We start from the raw sequence: 13802 nt of genomic DNA on the forward strand, positions 1-13802 counted from the left end.
ACGACGTGAGGCGGGACCGCTGATGTACCGGTATGTTACCTCGTCTACGTAGCAGGATCTCTCGTCCAATCATTGTAAATAATATTTACAGGGGGCTTTCCTATTGGTTGAATATAGAAAAATAGAGGCGGGATTTCGTTTGTGCAGATCGAAGGAAACCAACGTCGAAGTGGTTGTTGGATTATTCGCGGCCTGACGGATTGTTTTATATCAAGGATAAGGAAACGTAACTTTACAAAGTATGTATTCTTGCTTATACATATTATTACTCTAGGCCGAAGCAACTACAAAGTCGCCATATTTTAAAACGGTCGGCAAAGTGTGTGAAAATGACTTGAGAGAGCTCCATGTTTCCAGTGTGAAGCTAGCTAGCTAGCTACTGTTAGCTAATAAACACTCAAGACGCAAACGTCTGTTAGCTACAGTTAGCCTAACATTTAACGTTAGAGTCGTTCATGCATAACGTATGAAACATGTATTAAGGTGTATATCATGTGTACTTTACTTAATATGACTTTGCCTAGACCTAAAACAATCACTGACTTCAGCATAAACAACTTATATAAATGTGCCTTGATAGCTAGCTAAGACTGCCTAAATGCGCCCTTTGCTCTCTTCCATGAAATGTTGATGTACCCAATCAGGCCCCACACGTGGAGCCTCTTCCACGGGGGCAGCATTCATTCAGGTGGATGTTCAGTTGCCCCCAATGAACTGTTGAGTGTCTCAATCATCTGCTGTCACATCATGTCCATGGTGACAGCAAGAGGAGTCACGTTAAAACCTTGTAGGTCAAAATGCAAAACCTTTGATGGCTGTCTTTCCTCTCCAGGATGAAAGCTCTGGTCTAGAGCTCCATTGTGAAGAAAGAACACAAACGGGAAACCAGGAAGCTAGAAATATTTCTGTGTGGCCATGGCCTACTCGAACTACAGCAACCTGAGCAGGGCTCAGCTCACCTTTGAGTATCTGCACACAAACTCGTAAGTACTGACATGCTGGCAATTAATATGTGCTTATGAACTTGGTACTACACATAATTATGCTGGGGAATATCACAGATCAGCAATTAGATATACATTATACAACCTTTAACCATCATTCGTGTCAATGTTTTTGAAGGGTCAGACTGAAAGGGTTACAACAGATCAACGCCCACATTACAGATACACCTTAACTCTATTAATATCTGTTACACATTCTACATAACATGTAGCTTGTACTGATGATCATATCTGGTAAAGCCTGATATTCAGTTCAATGAAGAAGAAAATATGCATCCATGTAATTTTGGCAGTTTGAAAAATAATAGTCTCTTAGTCTCACATATGACTGTTATGTCATATGTGAAATGTATATTAACTAACATTTCTAAAATCCACTCTTGTGGAACGAGAAATGTGTACTTTTACTTTGTGATCTTTTAATATGAGTCAGATATGGCAGATGTGTAAAACATGATGTGTTTGAATCTTTTGAACTTGATGGAATCATGAAAGTGCAGCAGTGATGTTTAGTCTGAAAAAGAAAATGTCATCTAAGGATTGATGTAATTCACAACATTTTCTTGCATGGTTTCAAAAGGCACTTGCATTTACTGTATGTCTCTGTACTTCACAAGCAAAGATGGAACCAAGGTGCCTTATCTTGTCATTACTAGAACAAGTAGACTAATCGTTTTTTAGCGAACAGATCGGTCCATGGTTGAATAGGTTGTGGTGCCCCGGTCAACAAAGTCAGGAACATGGCAGTTGACACATCCTGGGCTCATTTCCAAATCCACTGCTATGGGATTATGCACTGGAAGGGTTTACCCAAAGTACTCAAACAATAGTGCTTTATTAGGTGTTTGGAATAGCTGATGAGCTTGTGGTGTGCATCACATATGGAGTAAACATTACAAATAAATCAAAAATAATAATTAAATGCTCTTGGAACCGGAAGCTGTATACTCTGTTTAAGTGTAGCTTATACTCAACAGTTGGTTTGCATAAATGCATATCTCTTCATACACTTGAGAAAGATACAGGTTGTATAGCAATTGCATGTAGAATAATAATGTGGATATCTGTAGCAGGGCAACAGTTTGTCTTTACCAGCTGCTCCTGCTATATAAACTGAAATCCTTCTACACTGTCTGTTTTCAGGACGACCCACGAGTTCTTGTTTGGAGCCTTGGCCGAGCTTGTGGACAATTCAAGGTGCAGAAAGAGCATTCAATGGTTGACACATTATGACTGATATCGTTCTTATTAAGTAAAATATCTCACAGTTGCTTTATTTCCTTCACAGAGATGCAAATGCCACACGCATAGACATCTACACAGGTACACCTGAGAATAACTGAACCAGTTTACACAGTGAAGCATGCACAATTATTCTTTGCTCACTTTACATGTGGTTTTCCTTTTCACAGACAAAAGGCCAGATCTGCGGGGCGGCTACATGCTGTGTTTTCTGGATGATGGTGTTGGAATGGACCCTTGTAAGCGCTAATTTATTCAATCACTAAAAGCTTCTTTTTATGATAAAAGGTGTTTTGTTGTAGGAGTCTTGTAAGGTTTTCCGATGATGTTCTGCATGTCTTTTATTTGAAACATGATGAATATTTATTTTATTAGATGAGACAACTCACGTGATCCAGTTTGGGAAGTCAAGCAAAAGGTCCCATGAGTCCACTCAGATTGGCCAGTATGGAAACGGACTGAAATCGTAAGACGTTCTCTGCTTCTGTGTGAATATGACATTTTGCATTTGGTGCATTAGTATTTGAACAATTTCCCATATCGTTAAAAATGTTTTTGTTTTCCCAGCGGCTCTATGAGGATCGGGAAAGACTTCATCTTGTTCACGAAAAAGGGCAATACGCTCACTTGCCTTTTCATGTCGAGGACTTTTCACGAAGAGGAGGGACTGGACGAGGTCAGAGTCAACTTTTAGATAGAGCTGTTGAATGGCGGTCGTCAATTTGAATAGCTCTATGTACTAATTTAGCTTTGCTTGTTAGTGTTCTGTATTACATTGCCTGTTCAGGCTACAAGAGATAATTATTTACCGCCATTTTCATACACTTTTGACAAGCAGAGTGAGTTGTTCTTCCATCTTTGATCATACACTTTAATGTACTGGGAAAAAGCTGGTTTCATTATCATGTTTTACTACATTTTCTTGTTCTCTATTTCTTCCTCTACATTTACTCAGTCTGTAAAATTACTGTATAATATGTCATTAATTGATGAAATAACTGTATTTAAGTAATTTTGAATACTTGATTCAAACTTATTTGGGTACCCATTTCGCTTTTCATCTCAAGATTCTCTTAACTTAACCTAAAGCTTTTGATCCTCTCTCTTCAGGTGATCGTGCCTCTTCCCTCCTGGGATCTGAAAACCAAGGAACCGCTGACCTCTGACCCCGAGAAGTACGCCATAGAGACGGAGCTGATCTATAAATACTCACCTTTTAAAAATGAACAGCAGCTGATGGAGCAGTTCAACAAAATAGAAAGTAGCAGTGGTAAGCAAATGAATGTTTGTGAAGAGAACAGTTGTGTGAAAAATAATTTCTCTTGTGTCTATATCAATACATTACATTCTTTATATACAATTTGAATGATATAGAGTTGCAGTGCTTACTTTAGTGTTGTGCTTTGTTGAAAGGCACTCTTGTGATCGTCTATAATCTGAAGCTGGACCACAGAGAGCCAGAGCTGGATGTAGAGACGGATCACCAGGACATACTGATGGCTGGGACTCCTGTTGAAGGAGTGTAAGTGACTCCATTGAACCGTGCAATCACTAACCCATGGTGAAAGGAATTGTATTTTGTATTGATAGGACATTTAACGAGTGTTAATGGCCGCACTCTTTCTCCCCCCACAGGAAGCCGGAGAGGAGGTCTTTCAGGGCGTACGCTGCTGTTTTGTACATTGACCCACGCATGAGGATTTATATCCAGGGACATAAAGTCAGGACTAAGAGACTGTCCTGCTGTTTATATAAACCGAGGTAAAATGATAACTCGCTTGCACTGTGTCTGTTAACCACGGCAGTCTAGTGACAAGACTTTAATCCACTTTCTTGTTTTGTTGATAGGGTTTATAAATACACATCGACTCGTTTCAAAACTCGTGCCGAGCAAGAAGTGAAGAAAGCGGATCACCTGGCTAAGATTGGTGAGATAGGGGTGAAATGGGACTTGTATTTACATTTTAGTTTTGTGACTCGCGTGCTAATCAGTTATGACTTTGGTTATTTATTTCAGCGGAGGAGAAAGCCAGAGAGGCGGAGAGTAAGCAGATGGCTTTGGAGACCAGACTAGGAGACGACCTGTCAAAAGATTCACGGGTAAGCAGAAGGGGATATTTTTAGTTTATGGCGCGTGTCCACACCATGTTTGTATAAAAACTTGATTATTATTTGAAACCCCTGCCTTAATGTGAGGTTGATAACGTTTGTTCCTCCGTCCTCTCTTCCTCTAGGCAATCCTTCGAAAGGTTCAAGATTCAGCCATGATGCTCCGGCGGGACTGTGACATGAAGAAAAGGATTCTCGAAGCCAAACAGAAGTATGATAGACAACATTGTGAAACATTAACATTATACATTGCTGTGTATATTGAATATTCCTTTGTGAATATGTGTTCTGTATTTTCATGGAAATGATAAAGAATGGTAACTCCAGGGTGTCCGCGGGGTCTTAAAAAGTATTTAAATTGATAAATCAATTTAGCGAAAATTAAGGCTATTAAAAAGTATTAAACGGCATTTTCCAAGGTATTCCATTTTGTAGCTTGTTTTCAATAAGTATATGAATTGTCCAAAGAGGTTGTATTCTACAGTTTGCCTGAATGTAATCATTGCGTAGGTGTGTAGTGTGATTCTGTGTAATTTATTTATGGCATCCCGTCGGATTTGACGTCATCTGAACAGGACATCACACGCTCACTGCTTGATAGCGCAAGAAGGTCCGTTTACGCCGGTTGTTAAACAACATCGTTATGGGGAAATGCAAGTTTTTGTCCAAATGGTTGGAAGATAAGGAGGAAGGACAATCAATACTGTATATAGTAAATGTGAGGTAAAGTGTGTCACCAATGTAACCGGTTAAAACTCAAAGTGGCGATGAGGTCTTAAAATGTATGAAAAGGGTCTTAAAAAAGGTCTTAAAAGGTTTTACATTTGACTTCAGGATTCCTGCATATACCCTGAACTAGAAAGAATATCCCAACACAACACCTTTTTAAAATAGCATTATTTCTGAGCTTTCTCTATAACACTTTCTTGTTCTTCAGAGCGCTAAAGGAGCCCAAGGAGTTGAACTTTATATTCGGAGTGAACATTGGTCAGAGAGACCTGGATGGGATGTTTGTGTACAACTGCTCTCGTCTCATCAAGATGTACGAGAAGACAGGGCCTCAGCTGGAGGGAGGCATGTGAGTAACATCGAGCAGAGTTTGAAAAGTGACAATGTTTGAATTGTAAAGATAAATATTTTACAGTTATGTGATTTGTGTGTTTTAGGGCCTGTGGAGGTGTGGTTGGAGTAGTGGATGTCCCGTATTTAATTCTAGAGCCCACTCACAACAAACAGGACTTTGCAGATGCCAAAGAGTATCGACATTTACTGAAATCCATGGGGGAACATTTAGCTCAGTACTGGAAGGACACTAACATTGGTGAGTTTCTCTGAAATGTGGGTTTTTAATTTGTCACCAACACTGGACATGCACAATAATCATTTACCAGTTTAGATCATAGCTTCCTCCCTACAGCCTAACACTGCCCTCCCAATAAGTGCTCGACTGATATGGGGTTTTCAATGGCCGATTTTTTGAGAAGGAGAGAGAGAGTGTAAATGTCCACAAGTCATCTAAAAAACAAACGTTGATAAAACAAAAAAAGCTAATTGGTAAAAAATATAAATATATTTTAACTTGCATAAATGAATGAAAACAATGTTCATGTATTTGCTTTTATTTATTTTTAATAAATGAATTTGTAGTATGAAATGCTGAGCGTCTGTTTGTTATGCAGCTCAGAAAGGCATAGTGAAGTTCTGGGATGAGTTCGGATATCTGTCGGCCAGCTGGTCCGCACCCCCGTCATCAGAGCCGAGATACAAGAGGCGTCGGGCCATGGAGATACCGCTTACTATCCAGTGTGGTAAGTTACACATCAATACACACACCAAACTCACACACTGTGTCTCGACAAGCGTACTTACTGCCACATCCTACACTGACTCTGACTCTGCAATTTATCTTCAGATAAATGTTTAAAGTGGAGAACGCTGCCATTCCAGATGGATGCTGTGGACAAACGCTACCCAGACAGCTGGGTGTGTCTCATGAACCCCGACAGCAACCAGGACAGGTGGGCAGAGTGGGGTTTCATGTCTTTTTAAAGTTGTAATGAATGCATTGTTCATGTTACATGTGTATTGCATGCCAAGGTTGTCTCTGTTTCACTATGTTGCTGTTTATCAATCAATGTAGTGTTCCTACGAGCTAAATAAAGTGTGCGTTTTCTGTTCTTAGGTGTGATGCTTCTGAACAGAAACAGAATTTGCCATGTGGTGTTCTGAAGAAAGACAAACAGACGGGTGAAGTCAAACAAAAAGAGCTGGCAGAGAAAATCAAACTGCAGCAGGAGAAACTCGAGGCCTTGCAGGTACTTAATCAGTCCCTCTCTTTTCAGCGCTCTCTGTTTTATCTACATCAGGACACAATTGATTGTATTTTCTCTCATCAGAAAACCAGCACCATCAAATCTGCAGCGGATATAAAGAAGCTGCCTCTGGATGCCAGCATGAAACCCTCCGAGGGATCCTCTCAGGTACAAACTCCCCTTACTGTGCTTCCTTTCGGGTTTGAATTCAAAGTCATTTCATGCCTTTTATTTAATACGGTCATAGTTGAGATGTGAGGCATTGACCATCATTAGTATTAGTATTTTCATTATGTTGTCATTATGTTTTATTTTCATACTGGGGATATCAATTGAAATATGAGCAATAACACACAAGTAATAACATTCCCGGAAAATAAGTTTGCACGGATGTCTAATTTATGAAAAAAAAATGTAAAGATTGAATGATCAACAACCCAATTTGATCAAAGCATTAATATATAAATGCCTCTTTAACGTCTAATCGCATACATTATACTTTTTTTTTTCTTCAGTGATACAATTATTTTTGTGTGCTTCACATGTTTTTGATTTAGGCAACCAGGTCTTCTGAGAGGTCCATAACGCGGCCCCGCTCCCCCCCGCTTCCAGCTCATCTAAAGGGCGGCCCCCCGTCTCGTGCCTCTCCTCAGCGCCCCACCCGATCACCTGCTCCGCCACCACCAATTAAAGTCGACCCATCCAGGTCCAGAGCTGCAGCAAAACCTCCTGCAGCCAAGCCTGTACCCAAAGCTACTGCCAAAACCCCCCCGCCCACCCGCAGCTCCCGGGTAAGATTCATGTTTCAGGCAACGCTCACCACAGCAAGAACAGCTTCTACCCCTGAGCCGCCAGGCTGCTAAAAGACCGGATCGATAAGCGGTATCGATAAAAGTAGTAGTACCGTTAAAACCTTAACGATACCCATCCCTAGCCCTACTGGCGTGTTTTTATTGTTTGTCTAAAAACTCGCTGTATATTTTTGTACAACGACAACAAAGGCTTTCTATTCGATTGTAAAAACCACAAAGTATGGAAGGTTTTGTTGCTGGTCGTACAAGTCAATGTTCAATTCTGATATCTCTCTCCTGACAGACACCTGCCAAAGCATCACCTGCCAAAGCATCACCAGCCAAAGCAACATCTGCTGTACAACGCAAGAGAGTCATAACGGTGGTCGACAGTGAGGATGAGGAGGAAGAGGAAGAAGAAGAAGAAGAAGAGGAGGAGGATGAGGATGATGACAGTGAGGTGGAGAGTGAAGAAGAACCGCAGACAAAGAAATCCAAGATGGCAGCAGCAGCTGGTAACCGTGGGAAAGTGATAGAGAAGTCCTTGCCTCCCAAACGTGGCAAGTTGGACGAGGTAAACACACAACAGACTTTGCTTGTAGCTCAAAGGTCTGTACACCTTTATCTAAAGAATATAAAATGACACCTTTTGCAAAACTACGCAAACATTCAGGTCATACCACATAAAGTGAATCACCCTGTGTGCATCAGTGTTGTGACGGTGTTTGTTGCCTTGCTCCTCCCTTGTTACCACCAGTTCCTCACAAAGGACTCACCTTTAGGCAGCGAGGAAATGAAGAGGACAGATCATAGGAGCCTGAAATTAGCAGCATTGGGGCAGTTTGATTAAAGTTTTCATCCATTACAGATAAGCGTGTCTATCACACATTTAGATCGTAAAGACTAATGTTTATAATACAGGGTGTCCGCGGGGTCTTAAAAAAGTATTAAAAGTTTAGCGAAATCAATTTAGCGAAAATGAAGGCTATTAAAAAGTATTAAACGGCATTTTCCAAGGTATTACATTTTGTAGGTTGTTTTCAATAAGTATATAAATTGTCCAAAGAGGTCGTATTCTACAGTTCGCCTGAATGTAATCATTGCGTAGGTGTGTAGTGTGATTCTGTGTAGTTTATTTATGGCATCCCGTTGGATTTGACGTCATCTGAACAGGACATCGCACGCTCACTGCTTGATAGCGCGCGAAGCTCCGTTTACGCCGGTTGTTAAACAACATCGTTATGGGGAAATGCAAGTTTGCGTCCAAATGGATGGTGTTGTGTAATAGAAGCATCGAATGAAGAACCAAGCGCAGTCTTATCCAAACTGAACTTTTACTTTATGTTCATTAAACAGTTTCCAACAAGAACGGTGGAAGACAGAGAAAATGCACTCGACATGCTCGTATTCAATTTTCATAACAACAGGAAGGTGTCAGAGGAGGACACATACTTGCACTTCAAAATAAAAGCATTTCCTGTGAAACATTGTACCTTTTAACTTCTATCAAGAATCAAATAAACAAATGTTTTACTGCCTTAAATAAAACAAGTTACAACAGTTGGAAGATAAGGAGGAAGGACAATCAATACTGTATATAGTAACTGTGAGGTAAAGTGTGTCGCCAATGTAACCGGTTAAAACTCAAAGTGGCGATGAGGTCTTAAAATGTATGGAAAGGGTCTTAAAAGGTATTTCATTTGACTTCAGGATTCCTGCATATACCCTGCTACACATGTGTATGAGAACGGCATTCATTTATTTTTTTATAAGATTATGTGACTTTTACTTATCTCTCCAGATCAGTGAGAAAACTGTGAAAAAATCAAATGGGTTAATTAACTTCCCATAGTATTTGTGTTGGGTGTCTGGGAGAATTACTGAAATTAGGACCATATAAGGAAGTAAAGAAGAAAACCTCCAAACAGACCTTACTCTCGACCTTGCAGGTTAAAACCCTCTCCGAGCCCGAGAAGAAAGGACTTTCTTCTCCTTTACAGCAGAAGCCGACCACATCGACCTCTATTCCTAAATCCATTTCCATGCAGCAGCATGGCACTAAAGCAAAGGTAGCTTTGTTCGGTCCCTCTCTACTACCCTTTAATTAAGCCGGGCTGCATCTGCTCTCACAACCTCTAACTATAATGAATTAACCTTTCAGCTGTTATGGGTACTGTCTGATTATCACTCTCTCTTCTCACAATCTTCTCTTGAAACTTAATTCACATTTCCCTCTAACAACTACTATCCAGCATGACACCCTCACCCACTGCCTGCAGTCGGACTGGGTCTTTAACTTCCTTCTTTAAAGCCCCTGTCACACTGTCCCGAAATTGACACCAGATGGACACACCATAAAGGAAATGCACAAGCTCTTACGTTGAGTCTGGATACATTCTAAATCATCAGTAAAGTCTACGACCATATTTTCGTGTGTGGTTTGGGTGCCATCGTGTGGCCTTCTGTAGGCATCGTACTTGCTTCGGCTGTTGCTTGGCTGTTGACCAAGTTCAGGGCCATCTTCGTGCGAAATTCACAATTCCATATTCGTGTGTCCATCTGGTGTCAATTTCGGGACAGTGTGACAGGATGCAAATATTTTCTTTTAACCTTTCTTTTCAGTAAACACTATTTATTTCACTGCAGTGGGATTTACGATTGTCTTGTTTTGTGCAGGCCTCGGAGAAGCCCCTACAGGAGGAAACGGGGGACAACACGAAAAATGCTCAGAAAGGTGAGTTTATTGTCTGATCTACACCAACAATGCATGAAGTGATCAGCAGGCGATCGGTCTTATTTAGTAATATCAAAGCAACACACACATCCTGTCAGTGGTGTGGAGTTCTTCAGCCTGCTTAGAGATGATTAGCCATGTAAGACAACTTCACACACAAAGAAAGTCCTGTAACTTGGTGCCGTTTTGGAGTAGATGTGAGTTATTTAAAGTCATTGAAATGTCAATTGTAGTTCTTAAAAAGAAAACAAATCAGATTCTGCAAAAATAAAAATCTGACTTTTAAGAAATCAGCCAAGAAAAGCAAATATGTTTCACTAATAAAACAAAAAATATAACCTCTGATATAAGAATGTCTACCTGGGTTTATTTGTCTACAGATAAAGGGCTGCTGGTTGAAGTACGTGTCAATAAAGAGTGGTACACCGGCAAAGTCATTGCTGTGGAGGTGAACAAACAGAGCGTTCGCTGGAAAGTGAAGTTTGACTATGTACCTAGAAACACTCCTAAAGACAGATGGTGAGACTCTTAAGCTGCATTCAAGGCACATGCTGGTGACTTTGTCAGATTACTAATTTCCTATACGTGTATGTTTGTGACTGTGAAGGGTGTTCAAGGGAAGTGATGATGTCCGGTTGATGCGGCCGCCATCTCCAATCTCTCAGACCCCTGACACCCAGCAGGAGGCAGAGAAGGGGCCGGCCCCCATGGAGCCCGACACCACCCAGCCAGGCACCAGCCGGGAGGTGACCGATAGTCTGGTTACCATGCTGAGGTGAGCTGGTTACAATGAACTGGTGTTACCATGTTTAAAGGATGTCAGCCACTCTCTTAGTACTGTGGTTTGATCTCTGAGCCCTCTGTGTTTCCAGGACCATGCTGCGTTACTTCTTCCCTCCTGCTTTTCGGATCCCAAAGGACGACGTTAACAGCATGACGGCTGAGGAGTTGGTGGCCTTTCCTTTGGTGAGATAACTAACGCTTGAATATATTCATAAGTGTTGGTGCTTTATGTTATTTATTAATTACACATTTATTTTCTAGCTGTTTTTGTTTATATTAAATTGATCATTATTTAAGGTGTATATTTTAGTTGATTAAAGTCATTCTTTATGCTTTTAGGTGATAATCACTGGGTGATCTGGGCACCTGGTGGTTATTATATATTGGAGACAGGTGGTGGTGGGTTAGCCACCAGCACCTGCACATGTTTTTTTTTACCAGGAAAAGCACAGGTCAAAGGAGAAGTCATTGGTCTGTTGCATTTTGGGTTATTGGAACAAAGAGTAAATAAAATGCACAAAAAACTAAATTCTTGCTTGGAAAATGGAATATTATTTCCTGCGTGAGATTTGCTTTCTGTTGCCTCGGCAGCAGTTTTAGTTTGAGTTAAAAATCTGTTCATTTTCACCCTAACACTAAGGTCAGATTTAAAAAATGCATTCTGTAAATAGGATGCTGACAGTGTGGTGCTTCTTCAAATGTCATCATGGGTTTCTGGTGAAAGTGCAAGTTAAGGTCACTGTAAATATTTGAAACAATTGGTAGAAATGTTATACCAGGTCCAGTTTTTCTTCTGGTTGTACTTACTGTTGCGAGTGCAATTTTGCACAACCCCAGCATTATCGCAACCTCCATTGCTCCTTTTTCTTCTTCCTTCTGCCGCCTCCTTCTCCATCCACGATGCCCTTCACGTTTTGTTCTACTTTACTTTAGCGACAGTTGTGAAAGCCCCTTAATGAATATTAAAGTTCTGGGAATGTGTTGATTTGTTCTTACTATTCTTTTTATTATTTCCTCCTGCTTTTCAGAAAGAGTATTTCCAGCAGTATGAATCAGGTCTGCAGTCTTTGTGCAACTCGTACCAGAGCAGAGCTGACGCCAGAGCCAAGGCTGTTGAAGAGAAGAGCAACAGCAATGAGGTGAAACTGAAGGAGGCGGACGAGAAACTACAGAAACTACGAACAAACATTGTAGCACTCCTGCAAAAAGTTCAAGAGGTAAGTCTGCTTCACCTGGTCCGAGAAACAGGACATCCAAATCTTCAAATAGTTTGACAAAATGTATCTTTCTATCAAATACAATCGTTGTTGTATAATTGTCAATGTTTGCAGTTACTAATATTGCTTTTTTACACTTTTAGGACATTGACATAAACACAGACGACGAGCTGGACGCCTACATAGAGGACCTTCTGACCAAGGGGGATTAAAGAAGACGGAGAGAGAAGAGTCCATGCACATAAACAGGCAGTTTTCATTACAGCCATTACCTGTTGACGGCTCTGTAATGACTCGTGCTTATCTGCAGAGTTGGCTGTTAAATCACAGTGTCACGAGTTTGATCTTTGAGTTTGGGCAGGTTCTCTGGTGTTTCTACAGTGTTCGGTATCCTGTGGTTTTATCTTAAGTCCTTTTTTATATCCCTGCTTATATATGTTAATCTATGTTAAAGCCATCTTATCTTGATTGAAATATTTTATGTAGGTTTAAGACATGTATGCTCAATTTATATAGTCGGCTAAAGCTGTGACAAACTGCAGACAAAATTTGTTCCTCGTTTGGTTCATCGTCGGGTGAGATTTGGAGGTGACTAGGTTGCGCTCTGCAATGCAGCCTGTAGTTTAACTTTTATTTTTATACACTAAAAACACTGAAGTGTTTCCCATTACCTTTCTACATCCTGGTCCAACGAGGGAACCAGGTTAATATTTTACGGTTGGGTGCTGTTCCACACCCATTAACGAGAACTACTTACTGGGTTTTATCAGTATGATTATTCCCTCATTTCCCTCCAACATTCAAACTCTGACTGTTCTGTGTTTATTTTTGGAAGAAAAAAAGTCATCTCACTCGAATGCGAAGGTTGTGTGTTCATAATAATGTGCCTGTGCCCTTCCTTTTGAACAGATTTTAACATGTCATGGAAATGTTTTATCAAACGGTGCATGCTTTCAGTCTTTTTGTTCTGATTGGAACAAACGATTCTGTATTTTTGACAAATCTTTACCTAGAACAATAAAGCCGGTTCAGCAACACCTCATGATGAATCGATGTCTGTTATTGTTCCTATGTCTGTATGTGTGAAAATAACTAAATACATTTAGACTTCAGTAAAAAGTAAAGAGCAGTTAATCAATTATTGGTTTCCATTAATACAATCTTAAAGGGTTGAAAGTGAATTGAAGGTGGGTGGAGTTTGTATTTTTTGAAAACATAATTTAACTGTAATTATAATTGTAACAATCTTGATTATAACAGGAAATCTTCTTGCATTAGATAGTTAACTGTTTACAGTGGCGGTTCTACGGGGTGGCAGCTGCCACCTCAGAAAAATTCCCTGCCACCCCAGTTGGCAGCTTTGTTTTGAAAGAAAAGTTGTGGCTCATCGGACATTTATGAGAGAAAATCTCTAATGTCCGAGTGCAAGTGAATGCAGCACAAGACGCGAGCCTTGTAACCCCTCCCCCGGCCCTGGCGCGAGTTTGGGCGATTTCATTTGAACGGGGGGACAGCGCAAAACGAGAAGCATTCGGACCCAAGTACACGGAAGGAATGAGGTATTTGCGGTCTACAATGACAGAGAAGAGACTGTCAAGTTTGGCTGTACT

General features: G+C 40.6%; 1 protein-coding gene across 2 annotated transcripts; it reads left to right on the forward strand.

The window, feature by feature from the left end:
• The first annotated feature begins 152 nt into the window (after nucleotides 1–152).
• Nucleotides 153–13234, forward strand: morc2 (MORC family CW-type zinc finger 2). 2 transcript variants are annotated; one of them, XM_034122405.1, is made up of 28 exons: nucleotides 153–239; nucleotides 833–983; nucleotides 2148–2201; nucleotides 2293–2327; nucleotides 2417–2485; nucleotides 2622–2712; nucleotides 2814–2922; nucleotides 3357–3516; nucleotides 3660–3768; nucleotides 3882–4007; nucleotides 4095–4174; nucleotides 4264–4346; nucleotides 4481–4566; nucleotides 5293–5433; nucleotides 5522–5676; nucleotides 6035–6163; nucleotides 6268–6373; nucleotides 6538–6670; nucleotides 6752–6835; nucleotides 7225–7458; nucleotides 7763–8032; nucleotides 9408–9527; nucleotides 10135–10192; nucleotides 10573–10711; nucleotides 10800–10967; nucleotides 11065–11158; nucleotides 12004–12192; nucleotides 12336–13234. In XM_034122405.1, the coding sequence occupies exons 2-28, from the start codon at nucleotides 916–918 to the stop codon at nucleotides 12402–12404; spliced, it is 3159 nt and encodes a 1052-aa protein (XP_033978296.1). In that variant the 5' UTR covers nucleotides 153–239; nucleotides 833–915; the 3' UTR covers nucleotides 12405–13234. The 2 variants fall into 2 exon arrangements, with proteins under 2 accessions (XP_033978296.1, XP_033978297.1); XM_034122406.1 differs by lacking the exon at nucleotides 9408–9527.
• The last annotated feature ends 568 nt before the right edge of the window (nucleotides 13235–13802 follow it).

Source organism: Trematomus bernacchii, unplaced genomic scaffold, assembly GCF_902827165.1.
Source record: "Trematomus bernacchii unplaced genomic scaffold, fTreBer1.1, whole genome shotgun sequence".
NCBI lineage: Eukaryota > Metazoa > Chordata > Actinopteri > Perciformes > Nototheniidae > Trematomus > Trematomus bernacchii.

What these genes read in the sequence shown, in the direction of transcription:
- morc2 (XM_034122405.1), top strand. Translation starts at nt 916, where the DNA reads ATGGCCTACTCGAACTACAGCAACCTGAGCAGGGCTCAGCTCACCTTT. An exon ending in CGCCCACCCGCAGCTCCCGG is followed by an intron (nt 7,459 to 7,762) that starts GTAAGATTCATG and finishes CTCTCCTGACAG; the next exon opens with ACACCTGCCAAAGCATCACC. An exon ending in AACGTGGCAAGTTGGACGAG is followed by an intron (nt 8,033 to 9,407) that starts GTAAACACACAA and finishes TCGACCTTGCAG; the next exon opens with GTTAAAACCCTCTCCGAGCC.